General features: G+C 48.9%; 2 protein-coding genes across 2 annotated transcripts in view; both read left to right on the top strand.

The window, feature by feature from the left end:
• The window catches only part of LOC135536599 (AT-rich interactive domain-containing protein 5B-like), a gene marked incomplete at its 5' end in the record, with an annotated part of 46,419 nt that extends 23,504 nt beyond the window's left edge, over positions 1-22,915 (top strand). The window contains 2 exons of the mRNA XM_064962885.1: positions 12,771-12,984; positions 20,519-22,915. Coding sequence (XP_064818957.1) covers positions 12,771-12,984; positions 20,519-22,915 — 2,611 coding nt within the window. The remainder of the gene's footprint in view (positions 1-12,770; positions 12,985-20,518) is intronic.
• Positions 22,916-22,928: 13 nt separating this feature from the next.
• Positions 22,929-26,201, top strand: LOC135536598 (AT-rich interactive domain-containing protein 5B-like). Its single transcript, XM_064962883.1, has 3 exons — positions 22,929-22,952; positions 23,134-23,409; positions 23,457-26,201. Exons 1-3 carry the CDS (start codon positions 22,929-22,931, stop codon positions 23,952-23,954), a joined length of 798 nt encoding a protein of 265 aa, XP_064818955.1. The 3' UTR covers positions 23,955-26,201.
• Positions 26,202-26,569: the final 368 nt, after the last annotated feature.

Below are 26,569 nucleotides of genomic sequence, written 5' to 3'. Positions count from 1 at the left end.
GGAACCCTGGTCTCCCTCTCCAGGTTATAGTGATCACCTGTCTCCATCCACCCCTCTCCAGGATATAATGATTACCTGTCTCCCTCTACCCCTCTCCAGGCTATAATGATTACCTGTCTCCCTCTACTCCTCTCCAGGTTATAATGATTACCTGTCTCCCTCTACTCCTCTCCAGGTTATAGTGATTACCTGTCTCCCTCTACTCCTCTCCAGGTTATAATGATTACCTGTCTCCCTCTACTCCTCTCCAGGTTATAATGATTACCTGTCTCCCTCTACCCCACTCCAGGTTATAATGATTACCTGTCTCCCTCTCCAGGTTATAATGATTACCTGTCTCACCCTACTCCTCTCCAGGTTATAATGATTACCTGTCTCCCTCTACCCCTCTCCAGGTTATAATGATTATCTGTCTCCCTCTACCCCTCTCCAGGTTATAATGATTACCTGTCTCCCTCTACCCCTCTCGAGGCTATAGTGATTACCTGTCTCCTTCTCCAGGTTATAATGATTACCTGTCTCCCTCTACTCCTCTCGAGGTTATAATGATTACATGTCTCCCTCTCCAGGTTATAATGATTACCTGTCTCCCTCTCCAGGTTATAATGATTACCTGTCTAACTCTACCCCTCTCCAGGCTATAATGATTACCTGTCTCCCTCTACTCCTCTCCAGGTTATAATGATTACCTGTCTCCCTCTACTCCTCTCCAGGTTATAGTGATTACCTGTCTCCCTCTACTCCTCTCCAGGTTATAATGATTACCTGTCTCCCTCTACTCCTCTCCAGGTTATAATGATTACCTGTCTCCCTCTACCCCACTCCAGGTTATAATGATTACCTGTCTCCCTCTCCAGGTTATAATGATTACCTGTCTCCCTCTACTCCTCTCCAGGCTATAATGATTACCTGTCTCCCTCTACTCCTCTCGAGGTTATAATGATTACATGTTTCCCTCTCCAGGTTATAATGATTACCTGTCTCCCTCTACTCCTCTCCAGGTTATAGTGATTACCTGTCTCCATCCACCCCTCTCCAGGTTATAGTGATTACCTGTCTCCCTCTCCAGGTTATAATGATTACCTGTCTCCCTCTACTCCTCTCCAGGTTATAATTATTACCTGTCTCCCTCTACCCCTCTCCAGGTTATAGTGATTACCTGTCTCCCTCTACTCCTCTCCAGGTTATAATGATTACCTGTCTCACTCTCCAGGTTATAATGATTACCTGTCTCCCTCTACTCCTCTCCAGGTTATAGTGATTACCTGTCTCCCTCTCCAGGTTATAATGATTACCTGTCTCCATCCACCCCTCTCCAGGTTATAGTGATTACCTGTCTCCCTCTACCCCTCTCCAGGCTATAATGATTACCTGTCTCCCTCTACTCCTCTCCAGGTTATAGTGATTACCTGTCTCCCTCTACTCCTCTCCAGGTTATAATAATTACATGTCTCCCTCTCCAGGTTATAATGATTTCCTGTCTCCCTCTACTCCTCTCCGGGTTATAGTGATTACCTGTCTCCCTCTACTCCTCTCCAGGTTATAATGATTACCTGTCTCCCTCTACTCCTCTCCAGGTTATAGTGATTACCTGTCTCCCTACTCCTCTCGAGGTTATAGTGATTACATGTCTCCCTCTCCAGGTTATAATGATTACCTGTCTCCCTCTACTCCTCTCCAGGTTATAGTGATTACCTGTCTCCCTCTACTCCTCTCCAGGTTATAGTGATTACCTGTCCCCCTCTACTCCTCTCCAGGTTATAATGATTACCTGTCTCCCTCTCCAGGTTATAATGATTACCTGTTTCCCTCTCCAGGTTATAATGATTACCTGTCTCCCTCTCCGGTTATAATGATTACCTGTCTCCCTCTCCAGGTTATAATGATTACCTGTCTCTCTCTACTCCTCTCCAGGTTATAGTGATTACCTGTCTCTGGATCCCCATTAGTTCCTGCCGAGGCAGCAGCTACTCTTCCTGGGGTTTATTATGGGTCCCCATTAGTTCCTGCCGAGGCAGCAGCTATTCTTCCTGGAGCTTATTACGGATCCCCATTAGTTTCTGCCACTCCCTCTACTCCTCTCCAGGTTATAGTGATTACCCGTCTCCCTCTACTCCTCTCCAGGTTATAGTGATTACCCGTCTCCTCTACTCCTCTCCATGTTATAATGATTACCTGTCTCCCTCTACTCCTCTCCAGGTTATAGTGATTACCTGTCTCCCTCTACTCCTCTCCAGGTTATAGTGATTACCTGTCTCCCTCTACTCCTCTCCATGTTATAGTGATTACCTGTCTCCCTCTACTCCTCTCCAGGTTATAGTGATTACCTGTCTCCCTCTACTCCTCTCCAGGTTATAGTGATTACCTGTCTCCCTCTACTCCTCTCCAGGTTATAGTGATTACCTGTCCCCCTCTACTCCTCTCCAGGATATAATGATTACCTGTCTCCCTCTCCAGGTTATAATGATTACCTGTCTCCCTCTCCGGTTATAATGATTACCTGTCTCCCTCTCCAGGTTATAATGATTATCTGTCTCCCTCTACCCCTCTCCAGGTTATAATGATTACCTGTCTCCCTCTACCCCTCTCGAGGCTATAGTGATTACCTGTCTCCTTCTCCAGGTTATAATGATTACCTGTCTCCCTCTACTCCTCTTCAGGTTATAATGATTACCTGCCTCCCTCTCCAGGTTATAATGATTACCTGTCTCCCTCTACTCCTCTCGAGGTTATAATGATTACATGTCTCCCTCTCCAGGTTATAATGATTACCTGTCTCCCTCTCCAGGTTATAATGATTACCTGTCTAACTCTACCCCTCTCCAGGCTATAATGATTACCTGTCTCCCTCTACTCCTCTCCAGGTTATAATGATTACCTGTCTCCCTCTACTCCTCTCCAGGTTATAGTGATTACCTGTCTCCCTCTACTCCTCTCCAGGTTATAATGATTACCTGTCTCCCTCTACTCCTCTCCAGGTTATAATGATTACCTGTCTCCCTCTACCCCACTCCAGGTTATAATGATTACCTGTCTCCCTCTACTCCTCTCCAGGCTATAATGATTACCTGTCTCCCTCTACTCCTCTCGAGGTTATAATGATTACATGTTTCCCTCTCCAGGTTATAATGATTACCTGTCTCCCTCTACTCCTCTCCAGGTTATAGTGATTACCTGTCTCCATCCACCCCTCTCCAGGTTATAGTGATTACCTGTCTCCCTCTCCAGGTTATAATGATTACCTGTCTCCCTCTACTCCTCTCCAGGTTATAATTATTACCTGTCTCCCTCTACCCCTCTCCAGGTTATAGTGATTACCTGTCTCCCTCTACTCCTCTCCAGGTTATAATGATTACCTGTCTCACTCTCCAGGTTATAATGATTACCTGTCTCCCTCTACTCCTCTCCAGGTTATAGTGATTACCTGTCTCCCTCTCCAGGTTATAATGATTACCTGTCTCCATCCACCCCCTCTCCAGGTTATAGTGATTACCTGTCTCCCTCTACCCCTCTCCAGGCTATAATGATTACCTGTCTCCCTCTACTCCTCTCCAGGTTATAGTGATTACCTGTCTCCTCTACTCCTCTCCAGGTTATAATAATTACATGTGTCCCTCTCCAGGTTATAATGATTTCCTGTCTCCCTCTACTCCTCTCTGGGTTATAGTGATTACCTGTCTCCCTCTACTCCTCTCCAGGTTATAATGATTACCTGTCTCCCTCTACTCCTCTCCAGGTTATAGTGATTACCTGTCTCCCTCTACTCCTCTCGAGGTTATAGTGATTACATGTCTCCCTCTCCAGGTTATAATGATTACCTGTCTCCCTCTACTCCTCTCCAGGTTATAGTGATTACCTGTCTCCCTCTACTCCTCTCCAGGTTATAGTGATTACCTGTCCCCCTCTACTCCTCTCCAGGTTATAATGATTACCTGTCTCCCTCTCCAGGTTATAATGATTACCTGTTTCCCTCTCCAGGTTATAATGATTACCTGTCTCCCTCTCCGGTTATAATGATTACCTGTCTCCCTCTCCAGGTTATAATGATTACCTGTCTCTCTCTACTCTCTCCAGGTTATAGTGATTACCTGTCTCTGGATCCCCATTAGTTCCTGCCGAGGCAGCAGCTACTCTTCCTGGGGTTTATTATGGGTCCTCATTAGTTCCTGCCGAGGCAGCAGCTATTCTTCCTGGAGCTTATTACGGATCCCCATTAGTTTCTGCCACTCCCTCTACTCCTCTCCAGGTTATAGTGATTACCCGTCTCCCTCTACTCCTCTCCAGGTTATAGTGATTACCCGTCTCCCTCTACTCCTCTCCATGTTATAATGATTACCTGTCTCCCTCTACTCCTCTCCAGGTTATAGTGATTACCTGTCTCCCTCTACTCCTCTCCAGGTTATAGTGATTACCTGTCTCCCTCTACTCCTCTCCATGTTATAGTGATTACCTGTCTCCCTCTACTCCTCTCCAGGTTATAGTGATTACCTGTCTCCCTCTACTCCTCTCCAGGTTATAGTGATTACCTGTCTCCCTCTACTCCTCTCCAGGTTATAGTGATTACCTGTCTCCCTCTACTCCTCTCCAGGTTATAGTGATTACCTGTCTCCCTCTACTCCTCTCCAGGTTATAATAATTACATGTCTCCCTCTCCAGGTTATAATGATTTCCTGTCTCCCTCTACTCCTCTCCGGGTTATAGTGATTACCTGTCTCCCTCTACTCCTCTCCAGGTTATAATGATTACCTGTCTCCCTCTACTCCTCTCCAGGTTATAGTGATTACCTGTCTCCCTCTACTCCTCTCGAGGTTATAGTGATTACATGTCTCCCTCTCCAGGTTATAATGATTACCTGTCTCCCTCTACTCCTCTCCAGGTTATAGTGATTACCTGTCTCCCTCTACTCCTCTCCAGGTTATAGTGATTACCTGTCCCCCTCTACTCCTCTCCAGGTTATAATGATTACCTGTCTCCCTCTCAGGTTATAATGATTACCTGTTTCCCTCTCCAGGTTATAATGATTACCTGTCTCCCTCTCCGGTTATAATGATTACCTGTCTCCCTCTCCAGGTTATAATGATTACCTGTCTCTCTCTACTCCTCTCCAGGTTATAGTGATTACCTGTCTCTGGATCCCCATTAGTTCCTGCCGAGGCAGCAGCTACTCTTCCTGGGGTTTATTATGGGTCCTCATTAGTTCCTGCCGAGGCAGCAGCTATTCTTCCTGGAGCTTATTACGGATCCCCATTAGTTTCTGCCACTCCCTCTACTCCTCTCCAGGTTATAGTGATTACCCGTCTCCCTCTACTCCTCTCCATGTTATAATGATTACCTGTCTCCCTCTACTCCTCTCCAGGTTATAGTGATTACCTGTCTCCCTCTACTCCTCTCCAGGTTATAGTGATTACCCGTCTCCCTCTACTCCTCTCCATGTTATAATGATTACCTGTCTCCCTCTACTCCTCTCCAGGTTATAGTGATTACCTGTCTCCCTCTACTCCTCTCCAGGTTATAGTGATTACCTGTCTCCCTCTACTCCTCTCCATGTTATAGTGATTACCTGTCTCCCTCTACTCCTCTCCAGGTTATAGTGATTACCTGTCTCCCTCTACTCCTCTCCAGGTTATAGTGATTACCTGTCTCCCTCTACTCCTCTCCAGGTTATAGTGATTACCTGTCTCCCTCTACTCCTCTCCAGGTTATAGTGATTACCTGTCTCCCTCTACTCCTCTCCAGGTTATAGTGATTACCTGTCTCCCTCTACTCCTCTCCAGGTTATAATAATTACATGTCTCCCTCTCCAGGTTATAATGATTTCCTGTCTCCCTCTACTCCTCTCCGGGTTATAGTGATTACCTGTCTCCCTCTACTCCTCTCCAGGTTATAATGATTACCTGTCTCCCTCTACTCCTCTCCAGGTTATAGTGATTACCTGTCTCCCTCTACTCCTCTCGAGGTTATAGTGATTACATGTCTCCCTCTCCAGGTTATAATGATTACCTGTCTCCCTCTACTCCTCTCCAGGTTATAGTGATTACCTGTCTCCCTCTACTCCTCTCCAGGTTATAGTGATTACCTGTCCCCCTCTACTCCTCTCCAGGTTATAATGATTACCTGTCTCCCTCTCCAGGTTATAATGATTACCTGTTTCCCTCTCCAGGTTATAATGATTACCTGTCTCCCTCTCCGGTTATAATGATTACCTGTCTCCCTCTCCAGGTTATAATGATTACCTGTCTCTCTCTACTCCTCTCCAGGTTATAGTGATTACCTGTCTCTGGATCCCCATTAGTTCCTGCCGAGGCAGCAGCTACTCTTCCTGGGGTTTATTATGGGTCCCCATTAGTTCCTGCCGAGGCAGCAGCTATTCTTCCTGGAGCTTATTACGGATCCCCATTAGTTTCTGCCACTCCTCTACTCCTCTCCAGGTTATAGTGATTACCCGTCTCCCTCTACTCCTCTCCAGGTTATAGTGATTACCCGTCTCCCTCTACTCCTCTCCATGTTATAATGATTACCTGTCTCCCTCTACTCCTCTCCAGGTTATAGTGATTACCTGTCTCCCTCTACTCCTCTCCAGGTTATAGTGATTACCTGTCTCCCTCTACCCTCTCCATGTTATAGTGATTACCTGTCTCCCTCTACTCCTCTCCAGGTTATAGTGATTACCTGTCTCCCCTCTACTCCTCTCCAGGTTATAGTGATTACCTGTCTCCCTCTACTCCTCTCCAGGTTATAGTGATTACCTGTCTCCCTCTACTCCTCTCCAGGCTATAATGATTACCTGTCTCCCTCTACTCCTCTCGAGGTTATAATGATTACATGTTTCCCTCTCCAGGTTATAATGATTACCTGTCTCCCTCTACTCCTCTCCAGGTTATAGTGATTACCTGTCTCCATCCACCCCTCTCCAGGTTATAGTGATTACCTGTCTCCCTCTCCAGGTTATAATGATTACCTGTCTCCCTCTACTCCTCTCCAGGTTATAATTATTACCTGTCTCCCTCTACCCCTCTCCAGGTTATAGTGATTACCTGTCTCCCTCTACTCCTCTCCAGGTTATAATGATTACCTGTCTCACTCTCCAGGTTATAATGATTACCTGTCTCCCTCTACTCCTCTCCAGGTTATAGTGATTACCTGTCTCCCTCTCCAGGTTATAATGATTACCTGTCTCCATCCACCCCTCTCCAGGTTATAGTGATTACCTGTCTCCCTCTACCCCTCTCCAGGCTATAATGATTACCTGTCTCCCTCTACTCCTCTCCAGGTTATAGTGATTACCTGTCTCCCTCTACTCCTCTCCAGGTTATAATAATTACATGTCTCCCTCTCCAGGTTATAATGATTTCCTGTCTCCCTCTACTCCTCTCCGGGTTATAGTGATTACCTGTCTCCCTCTACTCCTCTCCAGGTTATAATGATTACCTGTCTCCCTCTACTCCTCTCCAGGTTATAGTGATTACCTGTCTCCCTCTACTCCTCTCGAGGTTATAGTGATTACATGTCTCCCTCTCCAGGTTATAATGATTACCTGTCTCCCTCTACTCCTCTCCAGGTTATAGTGATTACCTGTCTCCCTCTACTCCTCTCCAGGTTATAGTGATTACCTGTCCCCCTCTACTCCTCTCCAGGTTATAATGATTACCTGTCTCCCTCTCCAGGTTATAATGATTACCTGTTTCCCTCTCCAGGTTATAATGATTACCTGTCTCCCTCTCCGGTTATAATGATTACCTGTCTCCCTCTCCAGGTTATAATGATTACCTGTCTCTCTCTACTCCTCTCCAGGTTATAGTGATTACCTGTCTCTGGATCCCCATTAGTTCCTGCCGAGGCAGCAGCTACTCTTCCTGGGGTTTATTATGGGTCCCCATTAGTTCCTGCCGAGGCAGCAGCTATTCTTCCTGGAGCTTATTACGGATCCCCATTAGTTTCTGCCACTCCCTCTACTCCTCTCCAGGTTATAGTGATTACCCGTCTCCCTCTACTCCTCTCCATGTTATAATGATTACCTGTCTCCCTCTACTCCTCTCCAGGTTATAGTGATTACCTGTCTCCCTCTACTCCTCTCCAGGTTATAGTGATTACCTGTCTCCCTCTACTCCTCTCCATGTTATAGTGATTACCTGTCTCCCTCTACTCCTCTCCAGGTTATAGTGATTACCTGTCTCCCTCTACTCCTCTCCAGGTTATAGTGATTACCTGTCTCCCTCTACTCCTCTCCAGGTTATAGTGATTACCTGTCTCCCTCTACTCCTCTCCAGGTTATAGTGATTACCTGTCTCCCTCTACTCCTCTCCAGGTTATAGTGATTACCTGTCTCCCTCTACTCCTCTCCAGGTTATAATAATTACATGTCTCCTCTCCAGGTTATAATGATTTCCTGTCTCCCTCTACTCCTCTCCGGGTTATAGTGATTACCTGTCTCCCTCTACTCCTCTCCAGGTTATAATGATTACCTGTCTCCCTCTACTCCTCTCCAGGTTATAGTGATTACCTGTCTCCCTCTACTCCTCTCGAGGTTATAGTGATTACATGTCTCCCTCTCCAGGTTATAATGATTACCTGTCTCCCTCTACTCCTCTCCAGGTTATAGTGATTACCTGCCTCCCTCTACTCCTCTCCAGGTTATAGTGATTACCTGTCCCCCTCTACTCCTCTCCAGGTTATAATGATTACCTGTCTCCCTCTCCAGGTTATAATGATTACCTGTTTCCCTCTCCAGGTTATAATGATTACCTGTCTCCCTCTCCGGTTATAATGATTACCTGTCTCCCTCTCCAGGTTATAATGATTACCTGTCTCTCTCTACTCCTCTCCAGGTTATAGTGATTACCTGTCTCTGGATCCCCATTAGTTCCTGCCGAGGCAGCAGCTACTCTTACTGGGGTTTATTATGGGTCCCCATTAGTTCCTGCCGAGGCAGCAGCTATTCTTCCTGGAGCTTATTACGGATCCCCATTAGTTTCTGCCACTCCTCTACTCCTCTCCAGGTTATAGTGATTACCCGTCTCCCTCTACTCCTCTCCAGGTTATAGTGATTACCCGTCTCCCTCTACTCCTCTCCATGTTATAATGATTACCTGTCTCCCTCTACTCCTCTCCAGGTTATAGTGATTACCTGTCTCCCTCTACTCCTCTCCAGGTTATAGTGATTACCTGTCTCCCTCTACTCCTCTCCATGTTATAGTGATTACCTGTCTCCCTCTACTCCTCTCCAGGTTATAGTGATTACCTGTCTCCCTCTACTCCTCTCCAGGTTATAGTGATTACCTGTCTCCCTCTACTCCTCTCCAGGTTATAGTGATTACCTGTCTCCCTCTACTCCTCTCCAGGTTATAGTGATTACCTGTCTCCCTCTACTCCTCTCCAGGTTATAGTGATTACCTGTCTCCCTCTACTCCTCTCCAGGTTATAGTGATTACCTGTCTCCCTCTACTCCTCTCCAGGTTATAGTGATTACCTGTCTCCCTCTACTCCTCTCCAGGTTATAATAATTACATGTCTCCCTCTCCAGGTTATAATGATTTCCTGTCTCCCTCTACTCCTCTCCGGGTTATAGTGATTACCTGTCTCCCTCTACTCCTCTCCAGGTTATAGTGATTACCTGTCTCCCTCTACTCCTCTCCAGGTTATAATGATTACCTGTCTCCCTCTACTCCTCTCCAGGTTATAATTATTACCTGTCTCCCTCTACCCCTCTCCAGGTTATAGTGATTACCTGTCTCCCTCTACTCCTCTCCAGGTTATAATGATTACCTGTCTCACTCTCCAGGTTATAATGATTACCTGTCTCCCTCTACTCCTCTCCAGGTTATAGTGATTACCTGTCTCCCTCTCCAGGTTATAATGATTACCTGTCTCCATCCACCCCTCTCCAGGTTATAGTGATTACCTGTCTCCCTCTACCCCTCTCCAGGCTATAATGATTACCTGTCTCCCTCTACTCCTCTCCAGGTTATAGTGATTACCTGTCTCCCTCTACTCCTCTCCAGGTTATAATAATTACATGTCTCCCTCTCCAGGTTATAATGATTTCCTGTCTCCCTCTACTCCTCTCCGGGTTATAGTGATTACCTGTCTCCCTCTACTCCTCTCCAGGTTATAATGATTACCTGTCTCCCTCTACTCCTCTCCAGGTTATAGTGATTACCTGTCTCCCTCTACTCCTCTCGAGGTTATAGTGATTACATGTCTCCCTCTCCAGGTTATAATGATTACCTGTCTCCCTCTACTCCTCTCCAGGTTATAGTGATTACCTGTCTCCCTCTACTCCTCTCCAGGTTATAGTGATTACCTGTCCCCCTCTACTCCTCTCCAGGTTATAATGATTACCTGTCTCCCTCTCCAGGTTATAATGATTACCTGTTTCCCTCTCCAGGTTATAATGATTACCTGTCTCCCTCTCCGGTTATAATGATTACCTGTCTCCCTCTCCAGGTTATAATGATTACCTGTCTCTCTCTACTCCTCTCCAGGTTATAGTGATTACCTGTCTCTGATCCCCATTAGTTCCTGCCGAGGCAGCAGCTACTCTTCCTGGGGTTTATTATGGGTCCCCATTAGTTCCTGCCGAGGCAGCAGCTATTCTTCCTGGAGCTTATTACGGATCCCCATTAGTTTCTGCCACTCCCTCTACTCCTCTCCAGGTTATAGTGATTACCCGTCTCCCTCTACTCCTCTCCAGGTTATAGTGATTACCCGTCTCCCTCTACTCCTCTCCATGTTATAATGATTACCTGTCTCCCTCTACTCCTCTCCAGGTTATAGTGATTACCTGTCTCCCTCTACTCCTCTCCAGGTTATAGTGATTACCTGTCTCCCTCTACTCCTCTCCATGTTATAGTGATTACCTGTCTCCTCTACTCCTCTCCAGGTTATAGTGATTACCTGTCTCCCTCTACTCCTCTCCAGGTTATAGTGATTACCTGTCTCCCTCTACTCCTCTCCAGGTTATAGTGATTACCTGTCTCCCTCTACTCCTCTCCAGGTTATAGTGATTACCTGTCTCCCTCTACTCCTCTCCAGGTTATAGTGATTACCCGTCTCCCTCTACTCCTCTCCAGGTTATAGTGATTACCCGTCTCCCTCTACTCCTCTCCAGGTTTTAATGATTACCTGTCTCCCTCTACTCCTCTCCAGGTTATAGTGATTACCTGTCTCCCTCTACTCCTCTCCATGTTATAGTGATTACCTGTCTCCCTCTACTCCTCTCCAGGTTATAGTGATTACCTGTCTCCCTCTAATCCTCTCAAGGTTATAGTGATTACATGTCTCCCTCTACAGGTTATAATGATTACCTGTCTCCCTCTACTCCTCTCCAGGTTATAGTGATTACCTGTCTCCCTCTACTCCTCTCCAGGTTATAGTGATTACCTGTCTCCCTCTACTCCTCTCCAGGTTATAGTGATTACCTGTCTCCCTCTCCGGGTTATAATGATTACCTGTCTCCCTCTCCAGGTTATAATGATTACCTGTCTCTCTCTACTCCTCTCCAGGTTATAGTGATTACCTGTCTCCATCTACTCCTCTCCATGTTATAGTGATTACCTGTCTCCCTCTCCAGGTTATAGTGATTACCTGTCTACCTCTCCAGGTTATAATGATTACCTGTCTCCCTCTCCAGGTTATAATGATTACCTTTCTCCCTCTACTCCTCTCCATGTTATAGTGATTACCTGTCTCCATCTACTCCTCTCCATGTTATAGTGATTACCTGTCTCCCTCTCCAGGTTATAGTGATTACCTGTCTACCTCTCCAGGTTATAGTGATTACCTGTCTCCCTCTCCAGGTTATAGTGATTACCTGTCTACCTCTCCAGGTTATAATGATTACCTTTCTCCCTCTCCAGGTTATAATGATTACCTTTCTCCCTCTCCAGGTTATAATGATTACCTGTCTCCCTCTCCGGTTATAATGATTACCTGTCTCCCTCTCCAGGTTATAGTGATTACCTGTCTACCTCTCCAGGTTATAATGATTACCTTTCTCCCTCTCCAGGTTATAATGATTACCTGTCTCCCTCTCCAGGTTATAGTGATTACCTGTCTACCTCTCCAGGTTATAATGATTACCTGTCTCCCTCTCCAGGTTATAATGATTACCTGTCTCCCTCTACTCCTCTCCAGGTTATAGTGATTACCTGTCTCCCTCTCCAGGTTATAGTGATTACCTGTCTCCCTCTCCAGGTTATATTGATTACCTGTCTACCTCTCCAGGTTATAATGATTACCTGTCTACCTCTCCAGGTTATAGTGATTACCTGTCTCCCTCTCCAGGTTATAGTGATTACCTGTCTACCTCTCCAGGTTATAGTGATTACCTGTCTCCCTCTCCAGGTTATATTGATTACCTGTCTACCTCTCCAGGTTATAATGATTACCTGTCTCCCTCTTCAGGTTATAGTGATTACCTGTCTCCCTCTACTCCTCTCCAGGTTATATTGATTACCTGTCTCCCTCTCCAGGTTATAATGATTACCTGTCTCCCTCTCCAGGTTATAATGATTACCTGTCTCCCTCTACTCCTCTCCATGTTATAGTGATTACCTGTCTCCCTCTACTCCTCTCCAGGTTATAGTGATTACCTGTCTACCTCTCCAGGTTATAGTGATTACCTGTCTCCCTCTCCAGGTTATAATGATTACCTGATTCTGATTTCTCATCAGGGGGCTGGGTTATCTGGGTTATCTGTATAATAACTGTTGATGTTTAATGGCTGTTATTTATAAATTGATTGATTGATAATTAATTGTCTCTCTCCCCAGGCTTATCCTGCCCTATGAGAGGTTCACTAAAGGAGAGGAAGATAAGCCCCTCCCCCTATCCAAACCCCGTAAAGACCTCACCGCCCAGCAGGAGGTCCCCAAGACCAAGGTTCCCACGGTGACGCAGTGCCCCAAAGCGGAGCAGCACCCAGAAAACCCCCAACCCCCCAGGACTGAACAGGACCCCTGTGCTAAAGGCCTGGAACTCTCACCAGTCAGTCCCATTCTCTCTCTCTCTCTCTCTCTGTCTCTCTCTTTCTGTGTCCCTCTCTCTCCTCCCAGTCAGTCTAATTATCTCTCCTTCTCTCTCTCCTCCCAGTCAGTGTGGTCGTTAATTTCTGTATTTACCAAATGAGGAGAGAGACAAACTTCACACACCAGTCAGAGTTATACTTAAACTACATCTTTAATAATACGAGCCTTGCAATAGCATTTGACTTTCAATGATGCACCATTTCTAATGAACCATTGAAAAGTGACAACACAAAAGTACAACGGTCCTTTATAGCCGAGATACACCCCTCTCAACCTATATGACGAACAACAGATACATAGAATGGTCACAAGGTTAAGATTTGTATGAAAGGTATCTATAATACATACCAGACAGCATCTGCTGTGTCAACAGTTTTCATTGTATAGACCAGTGTCTGGTCCTCTGACTCCAAACTGGAACCATCTCACCCTGCTACGGTATAGAACAGAAACATTACCTCATTCTCTGGAATGCTCAGCAGCAGCTACTCTTCCTGGGGTTTATTATGGATCCCCATTAGTTCCTGCCAAGGCAGCAGCTACTCTTCCTGGGGTTTATTATGGATCCCCATTAGTTCCTGTCAAGGCAGCAGCTACTCTTCCTGGGGTTTATTATGGATCCCCATTAGTTCCTGCCAAGGCATCAGCTACTCTTCATGGGGTTTATTATGGGTCCCCATTAGTTCCTGCCGAGGCAGCAGCTACTCTTCCTGGGGTTTATTACGGATCCCCATTAGTTCGTGCAAAGGCAGCAGCTACTCTTCCTGGGTTTATTATGGATTCCCATTAGATCCTGTCAAGGCAGCAGCTACTCTTCCTGGGGTTTATTATGGATCCCCATTAGTTCGTGCAAAGGCAGCAGCTACTCTTCCTGGGGTTTATTATGGATCCCCATTAGTTCGTGCCAAGGCATCAGCTACTCTTCATGGGGTTTATTATGGGTCCCCATTAGTTCCTGCCGAGGCAGCAGCTACTCTTCCTGGGGTTTATTATGGATCCCCATTAGTTCCTGCCATGTCAGCAGCTACTCTTCCTGGGGCTTATTATGGATCCCCATTAGTTCCTGCCGAGGCAGCAGCTACTCTTCCTGGGGTTTATTATGGATCCCCATTAGTACCTGCCAAGGCAGCAGCTACTCTTCCTGGGGCTTATTATGGATCCCCATTAGTTCCTGCCAAGGCAGCAGCTACTCTTCCTGTGGTTTATTATGGATCCCCATTAGTTCCTGCCAAGGCAGCAGCTACTCTTCCTGGGGTTTATTATGGATCCCCATTAGTTCCTGCCAAGGCAGCAGCTACTCTTCCTGGGGTTTATTATGGATCCCCATTAGTTCCTGCCAAGGCAGCAGCTACTCTTCCTGGGGCTTATTATGGATCCCCATTAGTTCCTGCCAAGGCAGCAGCTACTCTTCCTGGGGTTTATTATGGATCCCCGTTAGTACCTGTCTCTCTGTTTAGAATGCGGAATCTGTAGGGGTTGTAAGGCTGCAAGAATAGTTCAACAACTCAGAGTAGCAGTTGAGCCAGTTGAGTGATTCAGGTGTTTAGCCCCATAGCGCCAGAGCCAATAGACACAACTACGGCTGCAGAAGCCATGTCTGTATAGTGGTCCCCAGCTAAGCCCTTACCCTGTACATGTTCTGTGGATGTGTGTGTCTGTGTGAGTCTGGATGGGTGGAGGATGTATTCCTGAAGTTAGTAACATAGTCCTGCCACTTTGAGTGACGCCAGAGGAGATGGCTGCTGTTTTACGACCTCCTAACAGATTCAGTGTGTTTTTTCACGTTATTTGTAACATATTTTGTACATAGTGCTACTGCCACATTCTCTTATGACCGAAAAGAGCTTCTGGATATCAGAACAACGATTACTCACCTCGTACTGGACGAGTCAGACGCGAAGGATTTACCTCAGACACCAGACAAGGCCCAAATCCCCGTCATTCGCATGAAGAAGAGAAGTGTATATAGGACACGTAGGTTTGGGTGCCTTGTAAGGATCTGACGGCGAGTGGGTAATCTGCCTCAACCATCCGTCCTATTAGCCAATGTGCAATCACTGGAAAATAAACTGAATGAGCTCCGATCAACACTATGCTACCAACGGGACATTAAACTAATATCTTATGTTTCACCGAGGGCTGAACAACAACATGGATAACATACAGTGTCACGAGAATTATGTTCAATGTTCATAATCCCAATTCAATTAACTACTCAGCCTGAAACTGGTTGAATCAGACGGAGGCCCAGCTACGATGGTCAGAAAGTTTATTTACCAGATCGCTCCTCTGTTGTACAAAACAATTTTATACTGGCTTCTCACGCACCCACATTCACACTAACATACGCACACACAGTCATACTAACATTAGCAGACAATGTCTTGCTACCCAGCCGACAAAGATTAGGGACCGTGAGAATCACTCCCTGTCCTTTCCCAAATCTCTCAGTGGCCCCTAGCCAAGGTCAGCACTGAATTCTGGCGCTCCTCTGTTTTTAAAGTACTATAAAGACATAAACATTAGCTATATTGTTTTACCCTAATTCTGACTAGAACTACACATTTATTGATTATAATTTTATACATTCTAATCAATTCCATACAATTTGATTGTTTCAGGGTGGAATATTCTAATCATTCAATTAACAGATAAATCCCATTAACATCCTATCCTACCAACTGGCCATTAAACTAATATGTTGTGTTTCACCGAGTCGGGGCTGAACAACAACATGGATAACATACAGCTGGCTGGATTTACGCTGCATCGGCAAGACAGAACAGCTGCCTCCGTCCGGTAAGACAAGGGGTGGAGGCCTGTGTCTATTTGTAAGTAACAGCTGGTGCACAAAATCTAATATTAATGAAGTCTCAAGGTTTTGCTCGCCTGAGGTAGTATCTTATGATAAGATGTAGACCACACTATTTACCAAGAGAGTTTTCATCTATATTTTTGTAGCTGTCTATTTACCATCACAAACCGATGCTGGCACTAAGAAGGCACTCAACGAGTGTCACGATCGTCATAATAAGTGGACCAAAGCGCAGTGTGATCTGGGTTCCACATCTTTCATTTACTGAGTGAAACTCACAGCGAAACTAAACGTGAAGCTAACAGTAGTTCTACCAGGCAACTATCCATAGTCAAGATCCCACAAAGCACAATGGGGAAATGGCTGCCTAAATATGATCCCCAATAGGGGAGTGTCAAGGGTGGGCATCTACCGTCGGGGACGGCTCCGGTGCGGTGCAAAGTATCCACAAGATATCCTCAATGGCGGCTCTGGTGCGGGATCGTCACCGGATGCTCCGGACCGTGGATCGTCGCTGGGGACTCCGGACCGTAGATCGTCACCGGAGGCTCCGGACTGGGAACCCTTACAGGAGGCTCTTGATTGAAAATCCCCACTGGAGGCTCTGGACCACCGACCGTCGCTGGAGGCTCTGGACTGCAGACCATCGCTGGAGGTTCTGGACCGCATACAGTGGCTGGAGGCTCTGGACCGAAGACTGTGGCTGGAGGCTCTGGACCGCAGACCGTCGCTGGAGACTCTGGACCGCAAACCGTCTCAGGAGGTTCCAGACTGTGGCCCGTCTCAGGAGGTTCCAGACCATGGACCGTCTCAGGAGGTTCCGGACCGTGGACCGTCTCAGGAGGTTCCGGACCGTGGCCCGTCTCAGGAGGTTCCAGACCGTGGACCGTCTCAGGAGGTTCCAGACAGTGGACCGTCTCAGGCAGTTCCAGACCGTAGACCGTCTCAGGAGGTTCCAGACTGTGGACCATCTCAGGAGGTTCCAGACCGTAGACCGTCTCAGGAGGTTCCAGACCGTAGACCGTCTCAGGAGGTTCCAGACCGTAGACCGTCTCAGGAGGTTCCAGACCGTGGCCCGTCTCAGGAGGTTCCAGACCGTAGACCGTCTCAGGAGGATCCGGACCGTGGACCGTCTCAGGAGGTTCCAGACCGTGGACCGTCTCAGGAGGTTCCAGACCGTGGACCGTCTCAGGAGGTTCCAGACCGTGGACCGTCTCAGGAGGTTCCAGACCGTGGACCATCTCAGGAGGTTCCGGACTGTGGCCCGTCTCAGGAGGTTCCAGACCGTAGACCGTCTCAGGAGGTTCCAGACCGTGGACCGTCTCAGGAGGTTCCAGACCGTGGACCGTCTCAGGAGGTTCCAGACCGTGGACCGTCTCAGGAGGTTCCGGACCGTGGCCCGTCTCAGGAGGTTCCAGACCGTAGACCGTCTCAGGAGGATCCGGACCGTGGACCGTCTCAGGAGGATCCGGACCGTGGACCGTCTCAGGAGGTTCCAGACCGTGGACCGTCTCAGGAGGTTCCAGACCGTAGACCGTCTCAGGAGGTTCCAGACCGTAGACCGTCTCAGGAGGTTCCAGACCGTGGCCCGTCTCAGGAGGTTCCAGACCGTAGACCGTCTCAGGAGGTTCCAGACCGTGGACCGTCTCAGGAGGTTCCAGACCGTGGACCGTCTCAGGAGGTTCCAGACCGTGGCCCGTCTCAGGAGGTTCCGGACCGTGGCCCGTCTCAGGAGGTTCCAGACCGTGGACCGTCTCAGGAGGATCCGGACTGTGGCCCGTCTCAGGAGGTTCCAGACCGTAGACCGTCTCAGGAGGTTCCAGACCGTGGACCGTCTCAGGAGGATCCGGACTGTGGCCCGTCTCAGGAGGTTCCAGACCGTAGACCGTCTCAGGAGGTTCCAGACCGTGGACCGTCTCAGGAGGTTCCAGACCATGGACCATCTCAGGAGGTTCCAGACCGTAGACCGTCTCAGGAGGTTCCAGACTGTGGCCCGTCTCAGGAGGTTCCAGACCGTAGACCATCTCAGGAGGATCCGGACCGTAGACCGTCTCAGGAGGTTCCAGACCGTGGACCGTCTCAGGAGGTTCCAGACCATGGACCATCTCAGGAGGTTCCAGACTGTGGACCGTCTCAGGAGGTTCCAGACCGTAGACCGTCTCAGGAGGTTCCGGACCGTAGACCGTCTCAGGAGGTTCCAGACCGTAGACCGTCTCAGGAGGTTCCAGACCGTGGACCGTCGCCGGAAGCTCTGGACTGTGGAGGCGCACTGGAGGCCTGATTCATGGGACCGGTACAGGCTGGTGATACGCACCTCAGGGCGAGTGCAGGGAGGAGGTACAGGACGAACTGGACTGGGAATACAGCGCGTAGAGCCCGCGCAGGATATCCTGGACCGAGGAGGCGCACTGGAGACCAGGCGCGCTGAGCCGGCACAACCCGTCCTGGACGACAAGTGGCACAGAACGCACCGGGCTGTGAATCCGCACTGGAGACACAGTGCGTATCACCGCAAAACATGGTGCCTGCCAGGTCACACGCTCCCCACGGTGAGTACGGAGAGTTGGCTCTGGCTCAATCCCCTCAACTTTCGCTGCCAACTTCTCGCTCAATCTGTCCCAAGCCGACCAGACGAGCCAAATTACTTCTATGCTCGCTTCGAGGCAAGTAACACTGAAGTATGTATGAGAGCACCAGCTGTTCCGGATGACTGTGTGATAACGCTCTCCTTAGCTGATGTGAGTAAGACCTTTAAACAGGTCAACATTGACAAGGCCGCAGGGCCAGACGGATTACCAGGATCTGTACTCTGAGCATGCGCTGACCAAATGGCAAGTGTCTTCACTGACATTTTCAACCTGTCCCTGACTGAGTCTGTAATACCAACATGTTTCAAGCAAACCACCATAGTCCCAGTGCCTTAAAACAACAAAGTAACCTGCCTAAATGACTACCGACCCGTAGCTCTCGCAGTCATGAAGTGCATTGAAAGGCTGGTAATGACTCACATTAACACCATTATCCCAGAAACCCTAGACCCACTCCAATTTGCATACCGCCCAACAGATCCACAAATGATGCAACATCTATTGCATGCCGGACTGGCATTTCCCACCTAGATAAAAGGAACACCTACAGTTGAAGTTTACATACACCTTCGCCAAATACATTTAAACTCAGTTTTTCACAATGCCTGACATTTAATCCTAGTAAAAATTCGCTGTCTTAGGTCAGTTAGGATCACCACTTTATTTTAAGAATGTGAAATGTCAGAATAATAGTACAGAGAATGATTTATATCAGCTTTTATTTCTTTCATCACATTCCCAGTGGGTCAGATGTTTACATACACTCAATTAGTATTTGGTAGCAATGCCTTTAAATTGTTTAACTTGAGTCAAACATTTCGGGTAGCCTTCCACAAGCTTCCCACAAAACGTTGGGTGAATTTTGGCCCATTCCTCCTGACAGAGCTGGTGTAACTGAGTCAGGTTTGTAGGCCTCCTTGCTCGATCACGCCTTTTCAGTTCTGCCCATAAATTTTCTATAGGATTGAGGTCAGGGCTTTGTGATGGCCTCTCCAATACCTTGACTTTGTTATCCTTAAGCCATTTTGCCACAACTTTGGAATTATGCTTGGAGTCATTGTCCGTTTGGAAGACCCATTTGCGACCAAGCTTTAACTTCCTGACTGATGTCTTGAGATGTTCCTTCAATATATCCACATAATTGTCCCCCTCATGATGCCATCTATTTTGTGAAGTGCACCAGTCCCTAATGCAGCAAAGAACCCCCACAACATGATGCTGCCACCCCGTGCTTCACGGTTGGGATGGTGTCCTTCAGCTTGCAAATTTCCCCCTTTTTCCTCCAAACACAACGATGGTCATTATGGCCAAACATGTTTTCATCAGACCAGAGATTAACTGGATTGGACTGTGCATGTAAACGTTATTCAGTACTACCTCTGTAGTGTGTATTGGTGGTCTGTTGATGGAAACAGTTAATTAGAGAGGAGAAGAGGGAGGCTGGTGGATTGGACTGTGCATGTAAACGTTATTTAGTACTACCTCTGTAGTGTGTATTGGTGGTCTGGTTCCTAACTGTCCGTGTGCCAGTAAACGCCCTGTAAACTCTTAATATTACCTCTATAATGGACTCTGGTTCCTAACTGTCCTCTGTGTCTGTTATCTGTCTGGTTCCTAACTGTCCTCTGTCTGTTATCTGTCTGGTTCCTAACTGTCCTCTGTGTCTGTTGTCTGTCTGGTTCCTTACTGTCCTCTGTCTGTTATCTGTCTGGTTCCTAACTGTCCTCTGTGTCTGTTGTCTGTCTGGCTCCTAACTGTCCTCTGTGTCTGTTGTCTCTCTGGCTCCTAACTGTCCTCTGTGTCTGTTGTCTCTCTGGTTCCTAACTGTCCTCTGTCTGTTATCTGTCTGGTTCCTAACTGTCCTCTGTGTCTGTTGTCTGTCTGGTTCCTTACTGTCCTCTGTCTGTTATCTGTCTGGTTCCTAACTGTCCTCTGTGTCTGTTATCTGTCTGGTTCCTAACTGTCCTCTGTCTGTTATCTGTCTGGTTCCTAACTGTCCTCTGTGTCTGTTGTCTGTCTGGTTCCTAATTGTCCTCTGTGTCTGTTGTCTGTCTGGTTCCTAACTGTCCTCTGTGTCTGTTGTGTTGCAGGAGTGTGAGGAGAAGGAAAATAGTCCGGAGGAGGAGGGAGTCAAGGTGAAGCAGGAGGTGCCCCTGCCGGCTGGTGAGGTGAGCAGGAGCACCAGTGAGGAGGAGGAGGAGCCAGTAGCGGTCTGCATAAAGGAGAGGGTTCTACACCAAGGAGTTTCCTGGGAGAACAACGAGAAGCCACCTTCAGACACCACTACACTCCACTTCTTCCCCGTAGACACTCTCACTCCAATAAACCACTCCCACCCTCAGGACCAATGGCAAAAGGAGCTGCCTAACTATGTCAACCCATGTCCCCAGGCCAGGCTGGACCAGTCTGGGTTGACTGAGGAGCCCCAGGGCCCTAACCCTGGCATGGTGGGCATAGTGGGGGTGGTACTCCCCATTCGGCAGAGGTCCCTACAGTCCCCCAGGGCTCCAGAGGACACCACAGACAGAGCACAGCTCCCTGGACAGGACCACTCCTGTTACAGATACTCTACTATACTCTACCCAGGCAGAGCCCATCCTGGACCTGGCATCAACCATCCAGACACCAACCATTCAGGCACCAACCCTGGCATCAACCATCCAGGCACCAACCCTGGCACCAACCATCCAGGCACCAACCCTGGCATCAACCATCCAGGCACCAACCCTGGCACCAACCATCCAGGCATCAACCATCCAGGCATCAACCATCCAGGCACCAACTCTGGCACCAACCATCCAGGCACCAACCCTGGCACCAACCATCCAGGCACCAACCCTGGCATCAACCATCCAGGCACCAACCCTGGCATCAACCATCCAGGCATCAACCATCCAGGCACCAACCCTGGCATCAACCATCCAGGCACCAACCCTGGCAGCAACCATCCAGGCATCAACCCTGGCAGCAACCATCCAGGCATCAACCATCCAGGCACCAACCCTGGCATCAACCATCCAGGCACCAACCCTGGCATCAACCATACAGGCACCAACCATCCAGGCACCAACTCTGGCACCAACCATCCAGGCACCAACCATCCAGGCACCAACCATCCAGGCACCAACTCTGGCACCAACCATCCAGGCACCAACCATCCAGGCACCAACCATCCAGGCACCAACTCTGGCACCAACCATCCAGGCACCAACCATCCAGGCACCAACCATCCAGGCACCAACTCTGGCACCAACCATCCAGGCATCAACCATCCAGGCACCAACCATCCAGGCACCAACTCTGGCACCAACCATACAGGCACCAACCATCCAGGCACCAACTCTGGCACCAACCATCCAGGCACCAACCATCCAGGCATCAACCATCCAGGCACCAACTCTGGCACCAACCATCCAGGCACCAACCCTGGCATCAACCATCCAGGCACCAACCCTGGCACCAACCATCCAGGCATCAACCATCCAGGCATCAACCATCCAGGCACCAACTCTGGCACCAACCATCCAGGCACCAACCCTGGCACCAACCATCCAGGCACCAACCATCCAGGCACCAACTCTGGCACCAACCATCCAGGCACCAACTCTGGCTCCAACCATCCAGGCACCAACCATCCAGGCACCAACCATCCTGGCACCAACCCTGGCACCAACTCTGACACCAACCACCCAGGCACCATGTCTGATCTAGCCAAGAAGAAGCTGCTCTCTCAGGTCAATGGGAACGCCCCTGGGCCATCTCTGCCCAATCACTACGCCATTGGCCCGCCCCCACCCCTCATCAACACAAGCCTGGCTATTGGCAACGCAGAGGAGTCGGCCAGTCAGCCAATAGCAGGCTGTCAGGGTTCCTGCAGCACAGACACAGCTGTGGTCAAACGTCCGTCTGTCATCCAGCATGCCCAGAGCTTCAAGCCGCTGTTCTGCGAGACAGGGGACAGGAGGGAGAGGGAGGGCCTGAACAGGAACATGTATAAACCAGGGGAACCCTACTCTCCCTGTGACCTGACCCAGCACCATCCCCTATCCTATCCACCCCCCCAGGCTATACACCATCCCCAATCCCATCCACCCCCCCAGACTAGACACCATCCCCAGCCCCACCCTAACTCTCACTGTGACCTGACCCAGCCCCACCCTAACTCTCCCTATGACCTGACCCAGCCCCACCCTAACTCTCCCTATGACCTGACCCAGCCCCACCCTAACTCTCCCTATGACCTGACCCAGCCCCACCCTAACTCTATCTATGACCTTTACCTACGGAGTCCTGAGACACCCCAACCTGGCCACATTACCAGATTCCTGCCTGACTTCTCCCCCTCCACCCCCTCCACCTCCACAGTTTGGACAACCATACAGAGACACACGTCAGCCAGTTCATCAGCAGCAGGGAGAGGGAGACAGCCTTACCCAGGGACTGTGAGGCCGCGCCTGGCCCGGAGGGCCGCGATTCCACTCCTCTAAACACCCCGACACAATGGGTCTGGGGGCTACTGTGCCCGTATAAACCCCCTGACCCCCAACCTGACCCCTCACACACTAAGAGACAGGACGTCTCGTACAGACATGCTCAGAAGACCAACCCACAGACTTAAGTCTTCCCAAGTCCTCTCCTCACAAACCTACCCTCCACTGCCACCCCCTCCCTTCACAACAACCCCCACCCCCTCATGCCCCTCCAGGATACTGGGAGGTTCTGTAGAGTCCCCCCCATGACCATGTCCTCCAGCCCCAGACAGCCTGCAGACCCCCAGCCTAACCCCAGGGGGAAGACCCTGAATGGCCAGACAGGAGGATGGGAGGACCAGGGGCTGGGACACAAGATGGAGGAGCTAAACAGACCCATCCTAGGCACCAAGAATACGTCCAGACCACAGAACAACGCGTGCACGGCGCGCCCACTGAAGAGGAGTCTGGAGGAGCGGGAGAACGGGCCCCCAGAGAGGAAGATCAGAGCTGTCACTCCCATGCACTCCTCCTCTTCCTCCTCATCCTGTACAATCAGGGACAGAGACAGGGAGGGCCACTCGGAGTGGAAGGTCAGGTCCCCAGCGCTGGAGGGGTGGTACCAGCCGACCCCCAGCCAGCCCCGGCCCACAGCCTCCACCTACACATCAACTCCTTCGTGGAAGGACACAAGTTCCACTCCTCCCCCCTGTTCCCCAGGGGCCTCTACCCAGAGGCCTTCATCTCTCAGATCCAGGATATGTGTGAGGGCCTGGGCTCCCACAGGCCCCTGGGGTACCATCCCCTACAGTACCTGAAGAACCAGGCCGGCCTCTCTCCTCTGGTCCCGCCCTTCGCTTTCCACTCCTTCATGATGCAAAGACAGGCTCACAGCCCCGCCCACATGTACCGGCACCCTATGCGTGCCTCGTATGGGGAACTGTTGCATCATGGTCTACACCCCATGTCTTCCATGTCTGCCCTCAGCACACAGCTACACCCAGACATCAGCCCCTCACAGCTCTCCTCTGTCCACCCCAACACCAAACTATCCTAACCCTAACCCTCCCTTCAGAGCCTCACAGCTCTCCTCTGTCCACCCCAACACCAAACTATCATAACCCTAACCCTCCCTTCAGAGCCTCACAGCTCTCCTCTGTCCACCCCAACACCAAACTATCCTAACTCAACCATTCCCTACAGACAAGTCGGAAGTTTACATACACCTTAGCCAAATACATTTAAACTCAGTTTTTCACAATTCCTGACGTTTAATCCTAGTAAAAATTCCCTGTCTTAGGTCAGTTAGAATCACCCCTTTCTTTTAAGAATATGAAATGTCAGAATAATAGTAGAGAGAATTATTTATTTAACCTTTTATTTATTTCATCACATCCAGTGGGTCAGAAGTTACCTACACTCAATTAGAATTTGGTAGCATTGACTTTAAGTTGTTTAAACTTGGGTCAAACGTTTCAGGTAGCCTTCCACATGCTTCCCACAATAATTTGGGTGAATTTTGGCCCATTCCTCCTAACAGAGCTGGTGTAACTGAGTCAAGTTTTAGGTCTCGTTGCTCGCACCCACTTTTTCAGTTCTGCCCACAACATTTCTATTCAGGGCTTTATGATGGCCGCTCCAATATGTTGACTTTGTTGTCCTTAAGCCATTTTGCCAAAACTTTGGAAGTATGTTTGGGATCATTATTCATTTGGAACACCCATTTGCGACCAAGCTTTAACTTCCTGACTGATGTCTTAAGATGTTGCTTCAATATATCCACATCATTTTCCATCCTCATGATTTCATCTATTTTGTGAAGTGCACCAGTCCCTCCTGCAGCAAAGAACCCCCACAACGTGATGCTGCTTCACGGTTGGGATGGTGTTCTTTGGCTTGCAAATCTCCCCCTTTTTCCTCCAAACACAACGATGGTCATTATGGCCCAAACAGTTATATTTTTGTTTCATCAGACCAGAAGACATTTCTCCAAAAAGTACGATCTTTGTCCCCATGTGCAGTTGCAAACCGTAGTCTGGATTTTTTATGGCGGTTTTGGAGCAGTGGCTTCTTCCTTATATCGATATAGAACTTGTTTTATTGTGGATATAGATACTATTGCACCTGTTTCCTCCAGCATCTTCACAAGGGCCTTTGCTGTTGTTCTGGGATTGATTTGCACTTTTCGCACCAAAGTACGTTCATCTCTATCCAGGAGACAGAACGCGTCATCTTCCTGAGAGGTATGACGGCTGCGTGGTCCCATGGTGTTTATTCTTGTGTACTATTGTTTGTACAGATGAACGTGGTACCGTCAGGCGTTTGGAAATTGCTTCCAATGATGAACCAGACTTGTGGAGGTCTACAATTATTTTTCTGAGGTCTTGGCTGATTTCTCTTGATCTTCCCATGATGTCAAGCGAAGAGGCACTGAGTTTGAAGGTAGTCGCCCTTGAAACACATCCACAGATACACCTTCAAATGACATCAATTAGCCTATCAGAAGCTTCTAAAGCCATGACATCATTTTCTGGAATTTTCCAAGCTGTTTAAAGGCACAGTCATCTTAGTGTATTTAAACTTCTGACCCACTGGAATTGTGATACAGTGAATTATAAGTGAAATAATCTGTCTGTTAACAATTGTATGTAAACTTCCTACAAACTATCCTAACTCAACCATTCCCTACAGACACAGGTATCCCAGCTGATGCAATTCGATAACAGATACCTAGATATGGTTTACTCCCTAGTGTTTCTTAGACCTGGGAACCATCTCAATACTTTTACCAAGTTTACCATTTGCACATATTTCTGAAAATGGGTCAACTGGATTAACTGGATTAACTGGGCCAACTGGGTTAACTGGGCCAACTGGGCCAACTGGGCCAACTGGGTTAACTGGGCCAACTGGGATAACTGGGCCAACTGGGTTAACTGGGCCAACTGGGATAACTGGGTTAACTGGGCCAAATGGGTTAACTGGGCCAACTGGGTTAACTGGGCCAACTGGGATAACTGGGTTAACTGGGCCAACTGGGTTAACTGGGATAACTGGGATAACTGGGCCAACTGGGTTAACTGGGCCAACTGGGTTAACTGGGCCAACTGGGTTAACTGGGCCAACTGGGTTACCTGGGATAACTGGGCCAACTAGGTTAACTGTGTCTTGACCAATGCAGTGTGGAATGTGTTAAAAAGATGATAGAGGTGCTTGTACAGAAACAAAAAGGATTATTAGCTGCAACACTTTGTGTTATATTCACTGGCTACTGTAACTGTTGACTGGGTGTTGGAGAGGAGGAGGAGAGGAGGAGGAGGAGGAGGAAGAGGAGGAAGAGGAGGAAGAGGAGGGAGGGAGGAGGAGGGAGAGGAGGAGGAGGTGGCAGGAGAGGAGGAGGCGGGGGGAGGAGGCGGGAGAGGAGGTGGAGGGGGGGAGGAGGGGGGGAGGAGGAGGAGGAGGAGGGAGAGGAGGAGGAGGAGGTGGGAGAGGAGGAGGAGGAGGGAGAGGAGGAGGAGGAGGAGGAGGAGGAAGAGGAGGAAGAGGAGGAAGAGGAGGGAGGGAGGAGGAGGGAGAGGAGGAGGAGGAGGTGGCGGGAGAGGAGGAGGCGGGGGGAGGAGGTGGGAGAGGAGTTGGAGGAGGAGGGGGAGGAGGAGGGGGAGGAGGAGGAGG

This window comes from Oncorhynchus masou, unplaced genomic scaffold, assembly GCF_036934945.1.
Source record: "Oncorhynchus masou masou isolate Uvic2021 unplaced genomic scaffold, UVic_Omas_1.1 unplaced_scaffold_642, whole genome shotgun sequence".
Taxonomy (NCBI): Eukaryota; Metazoa; Chordata; class Actinopteri; order Salmoniformes; family Salmonidae; genus Oncorhynchus; species Oncorhynchus masou.
This window is presented reverse-complemented; position numbering and strand designations above follow the sequence as displayed.